General features: G+C 48.5%; 2 protein-coding genes across 10 annotated transcripts in view; both read right to left on the bottom strand.

Moving 5' to 3' along the window:
• Positions 1-13,324, bottom strand: part of GFOD2 (glucose-fructose oxidoreductase domain containing 2) — a 41,986-nt gene extending 28,662 nt beyond the window's left edge. The window contains exon 1 of the mRNA XM_036346242.1: positions 13,145-13,324. The gene's annotated coding sequence lies outside the window, so the exon portion shown is untranslated. The remainder of the gene's footprint in view (positions 1-13,144) is intronic.
• Positions 1-24,607, bottom strand: part of RANBP10 (RAN binding protein 10) — an 85,128-nt gene that overhangs the window by 13,715 nt on the left and 46,806 nt on the right. For 8 of the 9 annotated variants that reach the window (XM_036346231.1, XM_036346232.1, XM_036346237.1 and 5 more), the window contains 8 exons: positions 23,799-23,911; positions 22,241-22,349; positions 21,982-22,130; positions 21,580-21,787; positions 20,767-20,888; positions 20,125-20,270; positions 19,729-19,840; positions 15,774-19,262 (listed from right to left, as the gene is read on the bottom strand). In XM_036346231.1, coding sequence (XP_036202124.1) covers positions 19,132-19,262; positions 19,729-19,840; positions 20,125-20,270; positions 20,767-20,888; positions 21,580-21,787; positions 21,982-22,130; positions 22,241-22,349; positions 23,799-23,911 — 1,090 coding nt within the window. In that variant the 3' untranslated portion in view covers positions 15,774-19,131. Of the gene's footprint in view, positions 1-15,773; positions 19,263-19,728; positions 19,841-20,124; positions 20,271-20,766; positions 20,889-21,579; positions 21,788-21,981; positions 22,131-22,240; positions 22,350-23,798; positions 23,912-24,607 lie in introns of those variants that run through there. The other variant, XM_036346233.1, reaches the window with a different exon arrangement.

Raw genomic sequence — 24,607 nt, 5'->3', positions numbered from 1 at the left:
AAAAGGGTCCCAGGTTCGATTCTGGTCAAGGGTATGTACCTTGGTTGCAGGCACATACCCAGTAGGGAGTGTGCAGGAGGCAGCTGATTGGTGTTTCTCTCTCATCGATGTTTCTAACTCTCTATCCCTCTCCCTTCCTCTCTGTAAAAAATCAATAAAATATATTAAAAACACACACAAACAAGCAAGCACAGCAGTCTAATGGCATTAAAAGGCCAGTATGTGATTGGCAGACAGTGCCTTCCCCCAGAGCAGTGTTTAAGCCTCTACCCAACAGCATTTCTTCATATAAAATGGGTCCAAAGAAAGTAGGAGCAAAGTGATCAGAACTTCAATTACCCAACGATCTTATGATCTGTTTTCAGGCATCACAGCTGACAACCAAGGAGTACTGGTTTAAATACTCCAGCCCTCTGGATACTTCATCTCTCTTAGAATAAAAGCCAAGTCTCCTCCAATGACCTACAGGGCCCCACATAATCTGTCTGTACCCCCCTCCTCTTTCTGACCTTATAGCCTCTTTCTCTTTCCCTCACGCACTCTGCTCCAGCCACAGTGGTTCACTGTTAATGTATCTCAAACGTACCAGGTGCATTCCTGTCTCGGGGCCTTTGTACTTGCAGTTCTATTGTACAGATATCCATCCACTTGGCTTACTTGCTCCCCTGCTTCCTTCAGGGTTCAAGTGCTGTCTTACCAGAAGCCGGTTTATTTTCCTACTGTCGCCCCCTCCCACCTCTGCTAGAACGGACGCTCCTGCAGGACATGGAATTTTTTGTCTATTTTTTGTTCAGTGCTGTATCCCAAGTGCCTAGAACAAGGCCTGATATAGTAGGTGCTTAATATTTGCTGAAAAACTGTAAACTTTCAGAGCTTGTTCCTGCATAGTTAGCTAATCAATAAATCAAGACACATACTGAACTCATCAAAACTGCATATAATTCAGTAGTGTCTTGGAATACGTTCACAAATTTAATAGAAATTACTCATGTCGCCGAAACCGGTTTGGCTCAGTGGATAGAGCGTCGGCCTGCGGACTGAAAGGTCCCAGGTTCGATTCCGGTCAGGGGCATGTACCTGGGTTGCGGGCACATCCCCAATAGGAGATGTGCAGGAGGCAGCTGATCGATGTTTCTCTCTCATCGATGTTTCTAACTCTCTCTATCTCTCTCCCTTCCTCTCTGTAAAAAATCAATAAAATATATTTAAAAAAAAAAAAAAAAGAAATTACTCATGTCACTAACCTAATTAGTTTGAGGCACAATTTGGTTTAATGATTCAGGAAAGAAAACAAACGCCATATGATAACAGAACAGCTCTGCCGGCCACTTGGGATTAGGAAAATGAGCTGCTGCTCTCAGCCTTAAGCTACAGTTTGGCCTGTCAAGAGGATGCTTCACTCAGAACTGCCTCTCCAACCACCACATGACAGGACTCATGCCTGTCAGTCAGCTCAGTCCCCTTGTAGTCAAGTGTCCTCTCTCTTAAAGAAGCGCACTGTACGTCAAGCCTTGCAGGACGGACCACAATGAACCAGCACTCAGGGGCTATGTTAAGTCAAATGCCAACAGACAACCACGAAGGAAAGACATGTGGTTGTGATTTAAACCTAACCAGTTCTAAGGAAACACTGGCTGTAGAAAAACCTTTCTGACTCCATAGTCAGTCCATCGTTACATCCCAACAATTGTACATTGTAATGCCTTTTTAAAAAACACACGTTTTTATTTACTCCAGAGAGAGGGAGAGGGAAAGAGAGAAACATCCATGCGAGAGCAAAGCATCGATTGGCTGCCTCCTGTACACCCCCTACTGGGGATCAAGCCCACAACCCATGACCGGGAATCACACCGTGACCTCCTAGTTCACGGGTTGACACTCAACCACTGAGGCACACCAGCCAGGCTGTAATACCTCTTGAATTCATCCACTGCTCTGGTTCCCCGAACAGATGCCTGCAGTTATCCTGGTCCTAACCTTTTCATTCCCAGCCTTTAAGTGTCCCTAGGATAAATGCCAAATCTCCCCAGTTTGGGTTAGACCCTTCCTCACCTTTCCACCTTAGCGCTTTCGCCTTACACTGCACTCTACATGCTAGCAGCTACCAAATCCAATTCTTCAGTCCTGCTCAGAGATTTTGGTCCAAACTGTTTGCTCTGCCGGGGATAACACTTCTTCTTACTTCCTCAGACTAACTCCTTCTCAGGAGATCTGTTAGAGAGGCTGTGCCTATGCTGGGTTAAGTGATTCTGCTCACAGTTACCAAGCATCCTGGGCTCTGGCTTTCACAGTACCCCTCATACTTCATTGGAATCACCTATTTAGTTTCTGTCATGATGGCAGGACCTTGCCTATCCCAGGAGCCTGTTGGAGAAATAATCAGGAATGCCTTTCATGTGACCTTCAAATCAATCCTGTACCAAGAATTAATTAGGAAGGTGTGTCTAATTGTCCTCCAGCCCTCCTTTTAGCCCTCCAATATCTAGAATAGAGCCCATGTGGCAGATAGGCCACCAATGCCTGGATAGCAGAGCTGGACCCAAAGAGGAAAGCCAACCACACCTCATCAACAGAGCCTGAGCAGGAGCTGGGGAAAGTATGCAGCTTGAGTTTTAAACTACATGTCCATAGCAGAGCAACTACCAGCAGTCCAGTTACAGTTCCCCACTAACCAACTTGTTCTTAGTCTGAAACAATAACATGAGGCTATTTTCAGACAGATGTGTTTCTTTACCAGCATTTATGTTCCCATTGAAAAAGAAAAGCCAAACTAAAGAAACAGGTATTGAGTTTACAAACTAATTATGATAAATGCTTTGGTCCCTTCTCTATGGAGGTTTAGTTTTCCTATGACTTGTTCAAGTGCCTATACTGACTCAATGACATGGTCACAGACTGCTGCCTTCTCATTGACAGAAAACACACAAACAGGACGAAGGAAAGAAATGCTATTCCTTCAGCTCCACAAGCTGACATAGGGGACAAAACTGTTAGGCAGCCACCAGGAAATCAGAGAGCATACCTAGCCCTGGCCAAAGATACCTCCCCCTTCTACCCTCCCCCGCCTTCATCCACACACAGTGTCCCAGGAAAGACACTAATGAAAGGCCTAACGACCTGTCCAATGAGGCGTAACTACCCAATGTACAATAGGGTCAGCTAAATCAAGTCATAAAGGAGAAGTAAACTTAACACCCACAGAGGTAGCTGGATCACTATTAGGGCTAAAAGTTAACTTTAGCTGATGATGACAGTAGGAAAAAGTGCTCATCTACCAGCTATAGTAATTCTTTTTTTTTTTTTTTTTTTTTTTGAGAGAGAGAGAAACATCAATTCACTATTCACTGTTCCACTTACTTATGTATTCATTGGTTGATTCTTGTATGTGCCCTGACAGAGAATCGAACCAGCAACCTTAGCATATCAGGATGACGCTCTAGTCAACTGAACTACCTGGACAGGGGCTTACATATTAATTCTTTATTGTCTGAAAATCTGACAATAACCAGAAGATTATTTTTTCTGAGATTGCTTTAAGAATGAGTTTCAGATTGACATTAACCTGAAAATTCCATTGTCAGCTCTACTCTCTCCCAGGGCAATTTAATCTAATTCTTCAACTTCACCATGACCTCCCTGCGAAGATAAAGATTCTTAACTTCCCATTTCCAGCCTTGACAACTTGCTCTGACTCTGATCCTATACTTTTAAGTGTCTACTGGAAATTCCACCCAAGTGACTTACCAACTTCTCCCAACCCAAATCTTTCCTGTCAAACATGAACCTCCTCCTGTGCTCCCCGCCCCTTTTAATGACACAATATCCAGTCACCAGAGCCCCTTCCTCATTCATTCTCCAATATTTTTTAAATGTTTTATTTATAGATTTTTTTTTTTAAGAGGAAGGGAGAAGGAGAGGGAGAGAAAGAAACATCAATGATGAGAGAGAATCATTGATCGAATGCCTCCTGCACGCTCCACACTGGGGATCAAGCCCGCAACCAGGGCACATGGCCTGACCGGGAATTGAACCGTGACCTCCTGGTTCATAGGTTGACACTCAACCACTGAGCCACGCCAGCTGGCCAGGCCTCCGATATTTTTAAGCACCGCAATGAGTTAGGCATTATGCCAGGAGCTGAGCACCTAGCAGTTATCAGACAGGTCAGGTTCCTGGAGGTTAGTTTCCATTTCTTGTTACACTCATGGCTGAATATCAAGGACTGATTTGATGCAGGAACATAATGAGAGTTCAAAGGTCATTCCCTGTGGCAGGTAAGTGGGAAAAAAACCCTCTGCCTTTGCCTTTAAATCACTGAGGTAAAGCACACTTGGCCATGATGCCTGTGAAACAGCCAACCCTAGAGAGAGGTATATTACATACTTTGTCTTTACCTGTGGTCCCAAGAGGATGAGGTTTTAATTATAATAATAAACATTTTTCACTGTGCAAACTTAAGTTTTCTTAGTGTTTTCCACCTCCTATATGGACACAAGTATTCTAGTCCAGTGAAAACTGCTATTTCTATGGCAGCAAGAGACACTTGAGAGAGTCACCTATCTGCCTACCTTCTTGATTTCGAGTATTGGACATTCTTAGGGCACCTCAGAGCATAGCAACTTTGACCAGCTTTCTCTAACTCTGTGTTACATGGCCTCTGGTCACCAGGAAGGTTAAGTAGTTCTCCACTGACTTGAATGCCCAGTGTCTTCACAAATATCTCCTACTTGTATGCAGAAAACTGCTTACTAACTAGGCCATGACCATGCTCAACTATAATTTAACAATCTTCTGTTAAAAGTGAGATGTAAAATAAGCTAAGCTCAGGACAGTCTGCCATAGGAACCTTTTTTTCTTTTAGGTTAATGTGTAATGAAGAAGGCTGGTTATAAAATACAGCATGTATATGCCTACCTGAAAATAAACATTCATTTCAGTATTTTAGAATTTTCTAATTATTGTTTAAATGATGCACAATGTCTTATCTCACTATTGAGACTCTAAGCTCTTTCAGAACCAAGATTGGGCTGTTATATGATATTAAGGAGAAAACAGGTCCCTGAAACGTAACACTTCAAGGTATCTTAGTAACATTCCTATAATGACTTAGAAATTACTAAAAGGCACTTAAATGTCCTTTGTGCAACATTAATTTAGTATGCCAGCAATATTAAAAACTGACATAAGGCCCTGGCCAGCGTGGCTCAGTGGTTGAGTGTGTTGGCCTGCAGACCAGAGAGTTAAGGGTTCGATTCCCAGTCAAAGGCATGTACCTGGGTTGAGGTTGGATCTGGTGTGTGTGCAGGAGGCAACCAATCGATGTGTCTTTCTCACAATGATGTTTCTCTCTCTCCCCTTTTCCCTCTCCCTCCCTTCCAATCTCTAAAAAAATCAATGGAAAAAAATATCCTCAGGGTGGGGATTAAGAAACAAACAAACATAAAGAATTGAAGGAGAAACAAAGACAATACATTTATTTATTTATTCATTTATTTTAATATATTTTATTGATTTTTTACAGAGAGAAAGGGAGAGGGATAGAGAGTTAGAAACATCCATGCGAGAGAAACATCAACCAGCTGCCTCCTGCACACTCCCTACTGGGGATGTGCTCACAACCAAGGTACATGCCCTTTACCGGAATCGAACCTGGGACCTTTCAGTCCGCAGGCCGACGCTCTATCCACTGAGCCAAACCGGTTAGGGCAAAGACAATACATTTAAAAGAATAACCAGGATCTGGGGAACTTGAATAAGCCCAGGACTGGGGAACTGAATGAAACAGCCATGTACTAGTAAGCACAATGATTTACTTTTGAAAACAACATTAGATAAGAAGTACTATGTTGAATCATTGTTCCAAGATTCAAGCTACGTCTGTCCTCTTAGGCCCTGGCACAAGAATATGAATTCAAAAGGCTGAAAAGTAATAGGAGGTATGGCTGATCTCTCTACCATCCCACATCTCCAGGAAAATCAGAGGATGCCTGACATGACAAACACACCGTCTCACATACCACCCTCAGAGAGTCTCTTCAGAGATGAAAACTATTTCCTAGTGGGAACCGTCATCGGACTGCAGAAACCACTAATCACATGGAACTTCCTATAATATGCTTTGGGACACTGTTGCTACAAGCACCCAAGAGACCATAAGGGTCAAAACTATCCATCAACAAGCACCAAAGAAATAATAGTTTTAGAAAGCAGCACAAGATCTGTAATTCACCTTTCAATTATACACATGTAATTCATTATCTAGGTAACCACATTACTGTTTGGTTCACTGACACCTTAGATAAGAAGAAATGTCAGTGCTGCCCAGACCCTGCCATTGTTACCCCCTTCCTCTCTGCTTAAAAAATATCTATATATTATAAAAACCCAGTGGTCCTAATGCCGTAAAGACCAAAGACCAGCGTGGGTGGGCGGGGCTACACGATTTCCTGCGCTGGGCTTCTAGTATAATAATAAAAGCACAACATGCTAATTAGACCGGACAGCTGAACGACCTTCTGGGCATCCTTCCTGATGAAGCCCGGGCTGTGAGGGCCAAGCCCCTTGCAGGAATTTCGTGCATCAGGCCTCTAGTACGTATATATTTATTGTTGTTTTAATCCTCACTCAAGAACATGCTTAGAGAGAGGAAGTGGAGGAGAGAGAAAAACTGATGGGCCACGCTCCCTCTCACAGTCCAGGACCCCTTGCTCCTTACTGCCTCCCTGCTCGCTGCTCCTTACCCCTTACCGCTCGCCTCACTGCTCCTTAGAGCTGCCGCGGAGGCAGGAGAGGCTCTTGCTACCACCACTGTGCTTGCCAGCCATGAGTCCAGCTTCTGGATGAGTGGCACTCCCCCTGTGGGAGTGCACTGACCACCAGGAGGCAGCTCCTGCATTGAGCGCCTGCCCCCTGGTGGTCAGTGCGCATCATAGCAACTGGTCGTTCTGCTGTTCAGTCGATTAGCATATTAGCGTTTTATTATATAGGATTGTAAAAGTAAATAATAAAGACTTTGAGGTTATACAGTGATATGGTAAATCTCAAAGCCAAGTAGAAGTGCTTCTCATTCTATTTTGGGGTTATCTCCTCTCATGAAAAATTGAAGGCTGACAGTTTGAGAATAACACAGTTATCCCAGGCCAGAAAGGAAGACTGTGCTCAGTACTCAGTTCCCATTCCTCACAGCCTTCCTTCTTAATCATTCTGAAGGACGAACAGAAACAGAAGAAGCTTTTGTAAACAACTTGGAGAGGTGTGGAGGAGAGTGAGCTATCCCCTTAGCATTCCTGGCTATTCTGGGTCCCAAAGAGTGCAGCATTTTTGTTATTGACCACCTACAGAACTGACAGTACCTAGGACAAAAGCACTACTTGCTACACCCCTTCTAAGAGCAGGAACTAAAGAACAAGTATTTAAGATAGAGCTTGAGTGTCTTTAAGTAATGGAGGAATATTTATCTCTTCCTTCTGAATGTTTAATGCTTATTTTCTAAGTGTTCATTTTCATCATCATGAGGTGGAAATATTTACTCCATCTTCTTTGTCTCAGTTTAAAGAAGGAACACTTTATTGAGCTCATTCAAGACCTAATGGCTAATTCATAAGTGTTAGAGTATAGGGAAGTCTCACTGCTTTCGTGTTTTTCTCAGAATTGCTTAAACATCACTGGAAGCAAAAATGACAAAACTTCAAGTTGTTCTACTCTGGTCCTATCATGAGAAGGCAGGGTTCTGTGGAAAAGTCAAGAATGCTGGGAGGAGAACCAAGATGGCGGCATAGGTTAACGCCGGAGTTTGCTGCTTTGAACAACTACTTCAAAAGTGAAACTAAAAGACAGAACGGACATCACCAAGAACCACAGGAACGCTGGCTGAGTGGAAGTCCCACAACTAGGAGGAAAGAGAAACGCATACGGACACTCAGAGGAGGCGCAGTGCTGAAGTCAAATTCTGAGGTGCGGAGTGCGCGGAGCGGGCTGGCGGCGGAGGGCGCGGTTGGCGTTTTCAATCGGGAGGGAGTCGCAGACTCTGAGCTCCAGATACGGGCGAGTCTCTAGGGACCCAGACTCAAACGGGAGAAGCGGGACTGTCTGGCTTCGGTCAGAGCGAGTGCAGCTTTCTCTCCGAGCTTTGCAGCGGGTGCTGGGACTCAGAGAGGCAGAGCCCCTGGGGACAGGACTGAGAGCCGCCATAACTGCTCTCTCCGGCCCACCCTGTTGATCCTGTGCGACCCGCCCCGCCCAAGCCCTGCACAGAGGCATTTGCCGGATAGCCTCAGGCAAAGGCTAGATTAGCACCTCCCTAGAGGACAGAAGTTCTCTCACTGCTGACACAGCTGATTCTCATAGCCAATTGGCCTGGAGGTCAAACCCTCCCTGGTATTAGCTACAACAAGGTTTAACTATAAGACTTCGCACAAAGACCACTAGGGGGTGCACCAAGGAAGCATAACAAAATGCGGAGACAAAGAAACAGGACAAAACTGTCAATGGAGGATATTGAGTTCAGAACCACACTTTTAAGGTCTCTCAAGAACTGTCTAGAAGCCGCCGATAAATGTAGTGAGATCCTCAAGAAATCTAATGAGACCCTCGATGTTGTGATAAAGAACCAATTAGAAATTAAGCATACACTGACTGAAATAAAGGATATTATACAGACTCCCGACAGCAGACCAGAGGAGCGCAAGAATCAAGTCAATGATTTGAAATGCGAGGAAGCAAAAAACACCCAACTGGAAAAGCAAAATGAAAAAAGAATCCAAAAATGCGAGAATAGTGTAAGGAGCCTCTGGGACAGCTTCAAGCGTACCAACATCAGAATTATAGGGGTGCCAGAAGATGAGAGAGAGCAAGATATTGGAAACCTATTTGAAGAAATAATGACAGAAAACTTCCCCCACCTGGTGAAAGAAATAGACTTACAGGTCCAAGAATCGCGGAGAACCCCAAACAAAAGGAATCCAAAGAGGACCACACCAAGACACATCATAATTAAAATGCCAAGAGCAAAAGATAAAGAGAGAATCTTAAAAACAGCAAGAGAAAGAAACTCAGTTACCTACAAGGGAATACCCATACGACTGTCAGCTGATTTCTCAACAGAAACTTTGCAGGCCAGAAGGGAATGGCAAGAAATATTCAGAGTGATGAATACCAAGAACCTACAACCAAGATTACTTTATCCAGCAAAGCTATCATTCAGAATTGAAGGTCAGATAAAGAGCTTCACAGATAAGGAAAAGCTAAAGGAGTTCATCACCACCAAACCAGGATTATATGAAATGCTGAAAGGTACCCTTTAAGAAGAGGAAGAGGAAGAAAAAGGTAAAGATACAAATTATGAACAACAAATATGCATCTATCAACAAGTGAATCTAAGAATCAAGTGAATAAATAATCTGATGAACAGAATGAACTGGTGATTATAATAGAATCAGGGACATAGAAAGGGAATGGACTGACTATGCTTGGGGGGGAAAGGGGTGTGGGAGATGCGGGAAGAGACTGGACAAAAATCGTGCACCTATGGATGAGGACAGTGGGTGGGGAGTGAGGGCGGAGAGTGGGGTGGGAACCGGGAGGAGGGGAGTTATGGGGGGAAAAAAGAGGAACAAATGTGATAATCTGAACAATAAAGATTTAATTAAAATTAAAAAAAAAAATAAAAGATAGAAAAATGAAAAAAATAAATAAATAAATAAATAAAAAAAAAAAAAAAAAAAAAAAAAAAGAATGCTGGGAAAAATATAAGGCAGCAGGAAAAAAGGAAGACCCAATATGAGATGGACTGACTCCATAAAAGAAGCCATAGGCATGAGTCTACAGGAGCTGAGCAAGGCTGCTGAGGACGGAACACTGTGTACATCATTCATTCATAGGGTCGCCAGGCATCGGAGCCAACGCAATGGCATGTAACATACACACTTAAAATGACTTTCTTGAGTCTAAGCCTATTTCAAGTATCTTTAATTTCCCACTTTTTAAAACACCCGACACCTAAATTTGCAAGTAATTTGGACTTTTAGATTCTCTTGAAGTGTTCTTTTTTTTGTTATTTCTCACTAGAGGATATTTTCCACTGATTTTTAGGGAGAGTGGAAGGGATGGGGGAGGGGATGGGGAGGAGAAAGGGGGAGAGAGAGAGAGAGAGAGAGAGAGAGGGAGAGAGAAACATCGACGTGAGAGAGCCACATCAACTGATTGCCTCCTGCATGCATCCCAACCGGGGTAGGGAACCTGGAACCCAGGTACGTGTCCTTGACCCGAATTGAACCCGCAACCCTTTGGTTTGAAGGCTGATACTCTAACCACGGAATCACGCTGGCCGGGGCCTCTCTTGAAGTTTTCTAAATACAAAGCTGTTATTCTTATATGTAAGAAAAATAACGTCCCATTACCATACTTTATACACATTTTCAAAAAGAGCAAAATCTACAATTTTTTCCTAGATATTTTCCAATTCCAATGGTGGATTTGTTCTAGAATTAGATCTTTTACTATAAATATGCATGAGTTGACAGGCATCAGAAAGGCACTTCCAAGTTCTATTTCAGCGGTCGTCAACCTTTCGGACCTCACGGATCACCGGTTGGCGACCGCTGCTTTATTTGACTCCTAATCTTCTGAACACTGACGTCTATATTTTGACAATTTCTTACATCAGACGGCACTGCACTGCCATTTAATTTCTCCTCTTACTGTATAACTAGAAAATCAGTTCAGTGAAAGCAAACCCTGTTGGCATTACTGGTTTATCTGGTACCTTGGCCTATTAAGTACTGTTGATTACTTTATTACAGGCCAGATTTGATAACTTCCCTCAGCTGCCCCAGAAAGTAGAGTGGATGGTAAGTAATTATCTGTCCAAGGTTTCATTGCCACAGCAAACAAGAAACACCTTGAGAGTGTGTAAGTCCATCTTTCTCCTCTGAAAACAAGTGTCTTTCTGATTGTAGGAGCTCAAAAATATGCACACAAATCCATGAGGCACATTCATTACATGTAAGCAGTATCTTCTCAAACTGGTCATTCAAGCTAGTATTTGCACTTACATTCAAAGCATGCTCCCACAGCCCATCCAGCTCTGCTGATGGTAACTGCTTGCTCCCCCATCAACCTTACCTTGATTTTGGCTTATTTGTTTGTCTTCTATCTGGGCTAATGATAAATTAATGAGAATACAATAACTTTCATAAAACTTCTCTGACAGGATTTGGGTAACAGTGCCAATTTCCCCCACAGATTACATATCCTTCTGATCATACCCCATTATACCTCTTGAGGTATTTATACAAAATATTTCCACAGATGCAAGAAAAGTCAATAAAATGCATAGCCATGCAATACTGAATAACTATGGTATACACCTGAAATTAATATAATATAATAAATTAACTATATTTTAAATAAAATAAATTTACAGCTGAATATCCATAGTTATGGTCTGGCATTGATTTGTGAACCTAAAGCATTCTTCTTAAAATATGACCTATCAACATTATCACACTTTCAATGTATCTCCACTCTGGCAGCGAGAAAAAAACACACCAAAACTGTTGCAAAGTTGAATATACACTGAAAATTAGTTTTATCAAGCTAGCAATAAATTGACTTTGATGATTAGAATCAGCGACCATCTTTTAAAAACGGCACGCTTCTTCCCCCCATATTACAAACCTTTACGTTTCTTTGGGGGGAGGGGGGATTTTTTTCATGGCTAATCCTACTACTAGTGGGTTCTAGTATTACTTTAGAAATCTTATCTCTGAATTTTCCTAGCGAATAAAAATAATTGATCAGACCCAGATCAATCATTCCATAGGAAAAGTAGTGCAACCAGGTGGTAAGAGAAAGTCTCTCACAACTGAATCTTGGTCCAGGCAGGTAATCTAAACCCCTAGTCCAAAGGCAGTAACTCTTTCACATTTTCTGTAAAATGCATGGCCTTAACACTCTGGTTTCCTGATGTAGCTTTTCAGAAGGAAATGAGCTTCCTTATCAGGAATGACTCTGGCTTCCCCAACTCTTACAGACAGCCATCTTCGCCAGCTCTCTTCAGATCACCCCACAGATTCGAGGGTGGCTGCTCATTGAACCGCTGTCCCCTTCGGATGGAGGGTCACACACTACGGGGTCTCCTTCTGAGACCCCTGGGCCCAGAGGGTACTAAGGTCCTCTGGGGGGTGGCCGGGCCCTGGACCCGGACGCTCACAGGATACCCACCGTCCTCCTGTGTCTTGCCCTCAGCAGGACACTATGGGGACAAAGGACACAAACAGGATGGTCTATCACCTTACGTGGTGTCTCTCCACGGCAGCTGTGGGCTCTTCTATCCCCGTCCCGCTCTTCCCATTCTGCAGTGGTTCGGGAGGTAAACTTCACAGGACCCTTCACTGAGTCTGATCTCCTGCCCGCTCTTCCTTCCTCCCCTTCCTGTGACGGCGCCTCCTCGCGGGGAATACCTCGCCCCCCTCTGTCTCCGCGGGTCCACCTGCTTCCTCCCCGAGCTTCCAAGGGAGGCCGGGGCCCTCGAGACACGGCCAGTGGGCACTCGGCTGGCAGAGCTCCGCGCACCTCCTGAGGCGTCTCTTCTCCCACCTGCCACCTACACTCTTTCTTTCCTTAGGCTTACACACTCTCTCACACACACTCTCACACACACACACTCTCACACACACACACCCGCACACACACACGCTCACACACACACACACACCAGGGAAGTCCATCCCACTCAGAAAGGGGATGGATCAGCCACCTCACGAGCCCTTTGTCTGAGGCGTCCACCCCTCACATCCTCATCCACGAGGCGTCGGTCCGCGCACAGGTAGGTGGGTCCGCCTGCACGGGGCCCGGGGAAGCCCAGGTTTCCACGTCCAATCGAGGGATGGGTTCGGGCCGAGGTCCCTCCGGGAGCCCAAATTTCACAATTTTACGACCAGGTCCAATTTCTGAGGTGGGGAGGGCCAACTCCGGGCCATCCCCAAACTCCGCGCAACCCCCAAACCCCGCGCCAGTGCTCGCAGCTAGAACGGCCCCCGCTCCAGCCCCGACCTCGGACGCCGGGCGGCGGAACAGGCCGGCCGACGCCCGCTGGCAGCCGCGCCATGCCCTCCTCCATCCTCACCCGCGGGCCGCCTCTCACCTGGCACGCTGGCATGGCCCGGCCCGCTCCGCACCGGAGACCTTGGGTCCGGACGGTCTCCGCCGACACCAGCTCCCCGGGAGGGAGGCTGGCAGGGACTCACCGGCCCGGAGTCTAGCGCGCTGCTACCGGGAACGCACCGCCTGGTTTCTAACGAACCGGGGGCTCTGGAAAGGGAGGGGGGTGGGTCAGAGGGAGATCTGCGCATGCTCCCCGACGGGGGTGGAACCCCGCGGGGAGGAGCCGAGACGCGGTGCTGCGCATGCTCGCTCGGTGTTGGCGGGGGCGTGGGGGGGGGCGGGGGCGGGCAGGTTAAATAGCTTGGCTGGAGGCCTTGGTTATTCATTTCCGGCGGTGAAGGGGCTGAGGGATATATTTCCCAGCCTGGGATTCTTTCTAGTTCGCCGCCCGCATCACGAGCTAGAAGGTTCTGGAAACTGGTGGTTTTGGGTTGTTCAGGAATGAAGGAAGGTCTGCTATTGGATACGACCCATCTTTGCAGAACGGCAGTTCCCTCGAACTTCACGGCTTCCTCGATATTCTTTGGTTACTCTTTAGATATTAGTATTCTTGGGACTGCGACCTCAGTCCCCCTGATCTCTCTACTGGAGCATATGCGTGCCCCGCCCCCTTGCCCCCACACCAAATAAATACCATTTTGTAATAAGACTCCTCTTGATTCATCAAACCCGCTAGGACAGTGAAACCTGTAAACCTGTGTCAAACAGGCTGTGCTGGAAATGTGGGATTAGGGGTTATTTCTGCATGGGAAGCCCCCACCCCTGCTCGTCTGACTCTCCTGGGGAGTCTGAACCCGGCTCAGTTGGACCTCTTTCCGGTGCAGCCTGTAATGACAGGAGGTGTCAGTTGAACTGAGGCAGTTGTTTCCACTGAGCTGAGACCAGCTGACCAGCTGACCAGCAGGGCTATCCCGGCTTTGGCAGGAGACAGGACTTCCCACCGCTGTCACCAGCTGTGTGAGCATGGAAGGTTCCAGAGCGATGAAAAGTTGTAACCTCAAAACCTCCTTTTCTGATGGGATTTTATTCCTTTATTCCTGCCCCTGGATTCTGAAGCCAGGTACACAGAAGGCAGAATCAAAGCATGCTTATGTTTGATGTTTGTCTTAGTCATTGTTCAGACTTTCACTCTAGAGCAGGCTTTCTCAGCAGCACTGTTGACATGTTGGGCCTGATAATTCCTTGTTGTGGTGGCTGTCCGTACCTTGTAGGATACTTAGCCGTGTCCCTGACCACCACCCACTAGATACCAGTAACACCCAACCCCAGCTGTGACTACCAAAAATATCTCCAGACATTGCCTAATGTCCCCTTGGCGGCAAAATTGGTCTAGGTTGAGAACCACTAGTCTAGAGGGAAATTAATCCACTATAGCTTTACTTACGGAATCGGGACATTTGTGCTTATTTGTATTTCACTCCTCTCTACACTAGCTTTTCCCTGAGTTCTGCAGAGTAACAGTCCTGTAAAATGCCCACGTGAAGCATCTATAGTACTGTTAAGTTTGGAAAGTGCTCTGTTAAGCTGCACATCTTAACACAGGATTTTTAGAGCTTTTATTATATGGTGTTTACTGTGACCACCCATGACCGATTTCCTTATTTACTGGAACACAGAACCCTTTTCCAGTTCCAGGAAATCTCTCTCAGACGTGGATCCACTTGCTCTCCAGCAAACCTCCCCCACTCCAGTGACTGTTAGCCACCACCTATTCCCTATACTATCTTGGGGCACCATTATCCATCCCTTCATTCCAACCAAAAGACTACATTTATCTTGTCTCTTGCTTCTCCCATCTCTCTTACATCCAGTCACTCATCCTGTTGTGCTAACATCTCCTAAATATTTCTCAAATCTGTCCTCTTGTGTCTGGCCTACTGCAGTAGCCTCATAGCTGATTTCTTTGCCCCAATATGTTTCCAGTCCCGCCTCCAGGTGGACACCAGCCTAAGCTACTCTCTCTCTCCTTTGCATCAAACCCTGATACTTTGGAAACAGAGAAGGCAGAATGAGGCATGAGCAGGCCAGTCACACTAAGGAACATCCTCATGGAGGCAGGGTAGTCGGTTACCTGTACTGCATCCCTATGTGCCAAGCGTGCATTATGCATGCTAGAATCTTCTACCACCATGGGGTAGAAGAAATTACATTTTAAGGATGAGGAAACTGATGTGAGAGTTAATTTTCCAGTTACCTAACAGACCGAACTAGGATTTAGAGCACAAGCATTCTCAGATTGACAGGAGGCTAACCTCAATACCCCTCATCAGAAGAGCTTTTTTTTTTTTTTTTACTGTCTAGTGTTTGTGGTGAACGTATTTGAAATGCATTAAAATCTTATTTTGAGGGTAGGACGTCCTGCGGCCCCAATTTTTTGAAGTTGAATTTGCTTTTTCTTTGTCTCAGATGAAGGCTATTTTGGGGGAGAGAATCAAGTACCTATCCTCTTTGGGGTCTTGAAAATATCCAACGTCTAGAGTCCTTGAGGCACCAGGGGCCTAGGCACTTGAGAGGTGGACTGAGAAAAGGCCAAACCCTCTCTAGGACACGGTATGCCACACAAGGGGTGCCAGCCTCAGTAAGACCCAAAGAGAGACCAGACACTCGTGACTGCTCATGGATGTGTATTTTAATAAAAATAATTCTGTCAAAATACAACAGGAGTTTTTTCATCTCTCAAGTACAATTTAATAGGATGTTTTGTGTTAGAATTCTCTCTAAACCCTCCCACACCCACAAGTTTCATGCTAATGCCAACTATCAACTTGCGAGGACAAAGGCAGAACCAGTGTGCACAATGTGAAGGACATCTGTGTCAGCTGTAGTTACTAATGGAGGAAAACCCTATACAAAAAGGCGGCGCCTCAGGCAGCCAGAATCCACAATCTGGCCACAGGTCCGGGTGCACAGGACTGGTGGTCAAGCAGGGCTCTGCTGCCCAGCCGCCACGCAGCATGCATACCTGAGTTGTGAGCAACCATAGGAACTTTCAGCTCAGACAGTTCTCTGCCTCATCTTCTTTGTGCTTGCTTATGGGGTAGGAAGGCGCTGGGTGGCCAGGCAATCCCCACTTCTCTATCTTACTGACCCCTTTTTGAAGGCCCGCGCCTAGCCACAGACCCATGTGGGTGAGGATCAGGGGTCTGGCTTTCTTTGTGTGGTCTGCCAGTTTTCATCCACTATGGAAGGAGCAATCATTTGGTGGCATGAGGAGAAAAGGCAAGGAAGGAAGGCTGTTCTCTCAGGGCTGGACAACCCAACAGGGCTAAGTCTTCCTCCTGACCCTTTGGGTCAAGTTCGGTTCTTCACCAGGGCTCCTCCCAGCTGCCTCCCCCACTCTCGGCTCCTGGAAGCAGGCTGGTAGGACGGGGTGTGCATAAGGGGCTCCTCTGGCTGGCAGGCAGGCAGGCCTGGACTATCAGCAAGACAGTGGGCTCAAGCAGCTTGGTTTTGGTCCTCTCCGCGGCTTGTGGGGCAAAGGCTTATGTCCCAATGGTAAGCTGTCCAACTGGGACAGAGAGCCCCTCTGGAGAGGAACAGAGTAAACAACTTGGACTCAGCTGAAACAGTGAGATAAGGCACAGAAAATGGGGAGATGGCCATGGGTACTGAGTGCAAGCCAGGCGGACACCCAACCCCAAGCAGCACACAGCTGTCCCGGACCCTCCTGGGCCCTCTCTCAGATGCTCCACAGCCCAAGCCCAGGCACCCATCCCCATCCCTGACACACCCCTGAAAGTACCAGCTGCTCAGACACTGCTGGAGGCCTCCCTAACACTGCTGAGCCTCACCCCTCACCCGCCATTCAGCTTTAGGACTTAACAGTGTTGCCCATCCCAGAGGATGAGATTAGTCCCGACTCTGGAACAAATCTATGTGACTTTGGCCAACTCACTTAACCTCCTGGACCTGTTTCCTTATCTGTAAAAGGAGAGGATTAGTGGATCAGATGTTCTCTGTACCCCATCCCAGCTGCAAAAGCCTCTGGTTTTAATTCCCAAACCTTCTTGGCTCTGGCCATTTTAACAGACTGATATTTCCAACCTCTGGGTTTGGGAGTTAGGCATCCCTAGACCTGCACAGGATGAGTTTCCTTTACAGACAGGACAACTCCCTGATGGGCCATGGTCTGTGGGCCGCCAGCTGCCTTGGTGGGACCAAGAAAAAACAGCAGCCTATAGGATCACATCCCAAGGCAGAACTCTAAGACAGCATAGGGCCAGGGTCCTGACCCACCACCAGCAACTGGTCCAACGCAATCGTTTCTCTTGTTTTCCAACTGTGGGCTCAGCAAGGCCTGAGTGACACTGGGTATCTCAGGCCATCCCAACCATTCCTGTGTCCACCAACAGAGAGCAGCAGCTTGCCCAGGCCAGATCGAGGCAGGGACTGGAAACTCAACTTTGGACCTCGTTCCTTTGCAGGGCTTGCTTGTGTGCTCCCGCCCACTCTGAAGCAGGTGGAGAAATCCCAGTCCCTCCTGGTGCTCCTCTGGGTAGACCTCCTCCCTTTCTTCTCCTCTGGGCTGTCAGTCCTCGCAGCAGATGGCCCACCCACGTCCTGGAAGCCATTGTAGCCCTTCCTTTCCCGATTTCCTGATGACAGTACCAGGATTGTTTTTGCCCCTATCAGCTGTAAGGATCCATCTGATGGGGCTGATGGGACATTTGTAAAGCCCGTGAGGTCCCTTCCTCTGGCCAGCAAATACTCGTAACAGTCTTTCTGAGTGGCTGGGGCCAAACTGCAGGGAGCTTCCTGGCACAGCTGCAGTGAAGCCTGGCCTGAAGGGTCAAAGCTTCTATCCACTCCAGCGACCAGCAGCCCAAGAATCTGCCTCTACAAGGTCCTGGCTTCTCAAGAGAAAGCATGGATTCCATCAGAGCTGTGCAGAGCCAGTGAAGATCCAGGCAGGAAGCAGGCCCTGTACTCAGGGTCTCTGTCCTGGGAATGGAGACTTCTTCCCCGTAGTCTGACACACAGCAGCTCTCAGGTCGAAGGCAGGTAGTTTCCAAGCAATCAATTTAGAGTAAATGACTTATTTGGCCACCTTAACAAGTGAAGGAAGGATGTTGAAAAGGGAAGAGGTGCAAGGAAGGCAGTGAAAGGCAGGGTAAAATGATAGTGTGCTGGTCAAGAACCCTCTACTCCCTTGCTTTGTTGTGAGGCCCTGTGTCAACTCTTCTCTTCTCTGGACCCCTGGCACTCTGCTCAGTCTGATTCTCAGGGCCCTGGGGACCCACACCTCTTAGATTCTGCAGACCAGCTTAGCCTGACCTGCCCACTAAGTGCCACTGTCCGTGCCCCCGTCCCCCCACACAAGCCTAATGCGCTTCCTTAAGCTGCAGCTGGGCCTGTAGCTCAACAAGGGGAAGCCTGAAATAAATCACTTGGCTGAGGTTACAGAGATGATTCTTTTTTAATGAGTTGGACTCAAATAAAAACATATGGTGTCTGGACAGCCTCACCCAAGAGGTGCTGGACCACTAACACTACGATAAATACTGTGTCTTTTTTAATATATATATATTTATATATATATATATATATAATCTCATTTTTTTACTTATGAAAATAATAAGCTATCACCAACTTGGATAGGCTCCATCACTAAATTAGCAGAAACCAGCTCAGCACAAACTCTCCAGAGATAAATACTGGTGGCTCAGTCAGGAGGAAAAAAATAAAGTTTAAAAAACTCCAACCCCTCTCAAAACAAAACCCCCATTTCAAAGTAGGCGCTACAAGAGAGTAACCAGCCAATACTGTGTCATAGGCCGCTGCATGTGGAGGTGGGTGTGGGGGGAGAGAGACTAAAGGTGGGAAAAAGGATGGAAAAGAAGGTGAGGAAGCCAGGCAAGAGTGGACTCTGCCCATGGCTTCCAGGTCCCTGCGCCAGATGCCTATGGAGGGCTGGGCTCCAGCCCTGGGGCCAAGAGAGGGCCAAGTGGGGCCAGCCAGCATGGTCAGCTAGTGCAAGTAGTCGTCGACTCTGGCAAAGGAGCAAGATCCCAGGCCCGCTCGGGCCATAAGCCGTAGACATTCAGATGCCTGGCCCAGGGCGAGCATCAGAGGGGGCTGCTTTGGCAGGTTTTGAGACTCTGTGGAAGAAAGACAAGGCCTGGTCATTGCCCTGCCCAGGGCTTAGGCCCAGATCAAAATTTCCTTGGGAACAGAAGGGTGTATGTGGGGGTAGGGGGGTGGGGGGTGGGGTTTGAACAAAATCTCTTGAAACAGAGTGTTCACGTGTCTGTGTGTGTCCCAGCCACCAGGCCATGACCCTGCAGCCATGCCAGAAACCAGAGGACCTTTGCTTTCTTCAGAGCAATGGGCTGACCTGGGCCCACGGTCACAACCTGGGCCCATCACAATCTACTCAGTTAGGCAGAGGGAGGTAAGGAGTTAGGTTCAGCCATGTCAGCCCAAGAGTCCTGTGGGCCACCAGAGAGCTCCTGGCTAGAGCTCAATGCCCTGATTTGGACAAACATCAGCAATTACTAGGGAGAAGAGGGAGGGGGCCACCCACGTACTCATGGGCAAGTTTCTATTTTTATTAGATCCACTTACCTAAAATAGCACTGTTGAGGGCAGCGCACACAGGCTCCCTCTGGATGGGGTCAAGCTGCTGGCCAACTGGGCAGCTCCAGGGGTCTGAGTATGCCAACAGGCTAAAAGCATCCTAAGGGACAGGGCACTCTTGAGAAGACTGTGGCACACACTATACACACACCTCTGTGACCCTCAGTGAGGGTACAACACACCCCATTGTTGGGTCAGGGAGGGTTGTGGCCTCCCTAGAGCCTAGAGAGGGTGGGATACACCCTGGATGTCCCATTTCCCGTTGCAGACTTGATTGGAGCCCACTCTGTCCTGGTGCTGCTGTCCCGAGGACCCTCCCAGAGTCACCATGCCTCCATTACCGAATGGGGCCCTCTCTGGATGAGGGCCTGACTTGTTCTGTACCTGCAGCATCTCCGTGTGGGCCAAATTCTTGCCATACTCCCTGCCCAGCTGCTCACTCAGTGCCTGCAACTCGCGGCCAAACAGGATTATCCTTTCTGTGGCAGCCTGGTTGCCCCCACAGAGCTGCCGCCGAGGATGCCCATCATCTGCACCCAGAGTCCAGCAGAGAACACATCAGGAGGAGTGAGGAGAGAAAGGGAGGACTTGAGGGAGGACACCAAAGAGAACATGGCAAGAAGGACCTTGGGGTGAGGGGTACAGCTTCTGCCAGAGGCAAGTGAGGGCTGGGAGGAGCAGGTGGACCATCGTAGCTGAGGTGCTTAGTCCACCTAGCACATGCTCTGGGAGTCAGCTCCAAAGCTTTCCCTCTCCCTACCCTGTACAGGTGCAGCGGGGCTCATAAGTGCCCACGCTCACCAACTCCCTCTTGCCCCAAACACAGGGGCCCTGGTCTTGGCAATAGGCCAGGGCCTTCCCACCACAAGCATCCATTAATGACTGGCTAAGGAGGCAGTGAACCAGGTCTAGCTAGAGCCTCTCAAGCTGCCAAAGCCTGCCCTTCCCAACCCCCTCCCAGGGGGAAGGGGCATCTGGACTGAGTGCTGCCGCCCATGGAACACCATGCTGGAGCACGGCCCTCACCCATGCTGGACTCATCGGTCTGCAGGTCCTCATGCTTATAGGCACCATTGACGATGCGCGTGGACATGCTCTCCAGCACACCATTGGGGTAATGCTCCGCCTCCATCTCCATCTCACTGTCGCTGTGGAGAAGGGTTGAGGTGGGAGTTGACCAAGGTGATGTGGTTGCAGCAGCTTGTTTGGGCCTCCTATAGCTGTGCTGTGGGTTAACTGAGGGCTCCTAGGAGCATCAAAGGACAGCTCTGGCTTCCCAGGCTCCAACACTTGGCCCCTCCTGAGATACCAGCCAGAGGTCTGTTATCTGATTCTCACTCTTGTCCCAATGCTGCCTCTGTGGCCCTCCCCTTGCTGACTCTCCTCCGAGTTGGCACACTCCTAATCAGCCCCCCACCCCCAAATGACAGGAGCCTGTGAGGCCCAACAGGCATCTCTTCGGGACCCGAACCCTAAGGCCACTTGTATCTGTAACCTAAAATCCCTGCCTGCCCAACCTGGGTGACCACAAGCCAAGCCCAGTATAAGTGCCTTCAGTATACATTGGGGGTTCTAAGGCCTGGTCTCTCTGGGAGACCACATTCTCAGCCTGGCAGTGCGGGTGCCTCTGGATAAAGAGAGGACAGAGTAAAGTGGCAGTTGAATCATGGTAGGGCCAAAAGCCAGAGCCAGTGCCTGGCGGGTCAGCAGCTACTACTCCAGGTACAGACTGGGATGGAGGTGGAGGAGGAAGTGCAGGGGGCAGCACTCAAAAGACAGGCTGCAGTGGGCCCAGGAGGCACAGAGCAGAAGGCAGGAGGAAGAAGCTAAGACAGGCACCTGGTCTCTTGGTTACTGGTGCTGCTGTGGGGCTGGGACTTGGTGGAATCTGTTGAGTTGGACTCGGAATAATTGACGGAGGATGGGGACGAGGAGGAAGAGGAGGATGCAGAGGAGGACGAGGAGGAGCTGGGCGCGGGGTATTTACTGTGGTTCTGTTTGCTCTTGGAGGATGCGATGCCATTGCTGCAGCTGGGACTATCTGCACCTGTAAGCCAGGGAACATTCAGAAGAGGAGGGGCAACTTGCCATCAAGCAGGGCCCTGGGAATGACTATAGGGGTCCCATCTCCCTTCTCCCAAGTTCAGCAGTGAACCCTAAGCCCAGCCCAGGGAAGGGTATTGTAAGTGGACTTTCTTCTCCACACCAGTATTTCCCAGAGCCCTCTGGAGAGTGGCTGACCTGTGTTGTGCATGTGGGAACTACTGGGGCCGTGTCGGGGGCTGAGGCTGGGGGAGCCAGGGTAGCTGTCCTGGGACTTGGGGCTTCGGGAGCTCAAGCTGCGGACCTCACTGTCAGTCCCATTCACCATCTCCACAAACTGTCGGCACCTGCAGAGGGAGCGGAGCGGCACTGCTCTGGGCTTGGTCCGGGTTGCATGTTCCCACCACCATCTGAGAAGGGCTGGGCTATGGGGGAGCTGGTAGGCCCCAAAACTTACTTGAGCATGAAGAGCAGGTTGGGGTTATGCTCTAGCAGCCCTGGGTAGAAGCGCTGTGTGGTCTCAATGGCCTCACCCACACGGCCCTCCAGTACCAACTTCTGGATCTCTGCAGAGAGCAAGAACATGGCAGTGAGAGGGGCCTACGAACGGTCTTCACAGCTGCAGCCTGCAACTGCCAGCCCTGAGCACAGACCAGCGGCAGTCAGGTGGGCTGGCTCAGAGCGCTATGCCAGTTGAGATGCTCATAGAAGAGGCTGAAGAAAGAACCTAGCCATCCAGCCCCACAATAGACCCTAGTTTTTGCCAAGCGTCGAGAGTCCTCAAAGAATAAGAGGGGAAAACAGAGCAGGGACTCTCAGCCCAGCGACAACAGGGTGAGTTTGGAGGCTTGTCCCTATGAAGTACAGGTCACCAGAGTCTGGGTTGGGGGAGGGGCACTGGCTGTTGGAACATGATGGGGGGATTGGCACCCAAGCAGTTTGGTGACCCTAGGCGCTCCTCTTCAGACAGAGTTCTCTTTTCAGGCCTCACAGAGGAGGGGCAATGGAGGGCACTGGTTTCTGGGCCAGAGCCCATGTCTTGGCAGTCTTCAGGGGCTGCAGCATGCTCCCTGCCGGGAGAGAAGATCCTCCTCCTCACACTGGCATCTCTGACATTGACACCTCTCAGGCATCAGCATCTTGCTCTTGCCCTGGGGCCTGGTGCGTCTTGCTGGAGCGACTTCTGGGTCTGAGACTCTCATTCATAGATCCCAAGTCTGGGATCCCTTTCCGTCTGTCTGGATGGGTGTAGCTTCTCTGGGAGACACAGACACATGCACATACACAGAGATGGCAGGCTCAGAGAGACGCAAGCAGGCACACACAGACACACATGTCCACATATACCCATTCTCCCTCACTCTTCTCTTCTCTTCCTATCTCTTTCCTGGGCCCTGTTCCTCTTTGTATAATACCCTCTTTCCATAAACGAGCCCCATAGCACACAGGCCAGCATGAACACCAGGAAAGCTTCCTCTGGCTCCTGCCTTTGGTTGTCTGCAAAGGGCAGGACCAGAAGTGGGGAACAGAGACGGGTGCTAACACAACAGCCACTGAGCATCAGATTTCACACTGATTCCTTCAGTCCTCTCTATGGCCAGGAGAAGGCAGAACTACTAACGGTGAGTAAATGGTGTGAAAGGAAGGACATTGGTCCATGATGCAAACATACTCTTGTCAGAAGACCATGAACAAGATGCTGAGTAGAAGCCAGGATTCAGGGGGAAGGAAGCACGGGGGGAGTGAGGTCCAGCCAGCCAGGCCAGCAGAGTGTGCATTAGGGAGGTGGCACTGTGACATTCCCATACTGCCAGACTGTCCATCTGGGCAGCGCTGCTTGAAGGAGGGACAGAAGCAAGGCCTGGGGCTGGGTTGGGGCTCTGGGCTGGTTTCCTGGTGGTGAGGACCAGAACTGAATGGAATCCTGGCAGGTTACTCAGGCTGGCATGAGCCAGACAGCGGAGTTAGGGACAGGTGAGGGAGGGAGGGAAAGGGGAGAGGAGAATCAACCTTACTTTGTCTGTTCTTTATGGACGCTTGCTCTTCCTGAATCGGGGTTTCAGTCATTCGGGCAAAAGCTGTGGCTGTGGCACAATACCCATGATGCACCAGGTAAGATGAGACCATGCTAGAAGAAAGGAAATGCTCAGGTGACACTCAAGAATTGCATTTCTCGTAGTTACCAAATAATCACCAGGAGGTTAAAGTACACCATAGGGAACAGAGTCGATAATATTGTAATAACTGTGTATGGTATCAGGTGGGTACTTGAAATGTCAGGGGCACCACATTGTAAAGGATGCGACTGTCTAACCACTATGCTGGACACCGGAAATTATACAAAATAATACTGAACGTAACTGTAATTTTAAAATGTTAAAAAAAAGAACAAAAAGAACTGCATTTCTCACTGACCACCTGATGAGACAATTTCCCTGTAAGGTCTTCCCTAAACACATCTTAGAGGTGCAACTTCCACAGAATGAGAACAAAGGGGTTAAAACAAAAATGAAAACTTCCCCCAGGGCTTATGCAGTCAGGCTGGGCTGGGGCGGGTCACGTCTGTCCTCACGCTTGGAGGAGTGGCTGCAGTTTCTCTGTGATATGCTGCCCACACGTGGGCAAGCACGGTAACAAAAGCACACACACCATCTTAGAGCAGCAGCTGCCTGCTGTGAAATGCGGCAAGTCCAGAGATGGTCAACAGTCTCTGAGGGCTTCCTGGAAAGGCAGCCTGCCAAGCGGGCTGGCAGCTGCCCAGCCAGGGAGAATGCACGCCACGTGCATACCTCCTACCGACACAGGAGCTCCTCTTGGGCTGCCC

The sequence above is a fragment of the Myotis myotis genome, unplaced genomic scaffold (assembly GCF_014108235.1).
Source record: "Myotis myotis isolate mMyoMyo1 unplaced genomic scaffold, mMyoMyo1.p scaffold_m19_p_19, whole genome shotgun sequence".
NCBI lineage: Eukaryota > Metazoa > Chordata > Mammalia > Chiroptera > Vespertilionidae > Myotis > Myotis myotis.
Note: the sequence above shows the minus strand (reverse complement) of the source record. Positions and strands in the feature narration are given on the sequence as shown.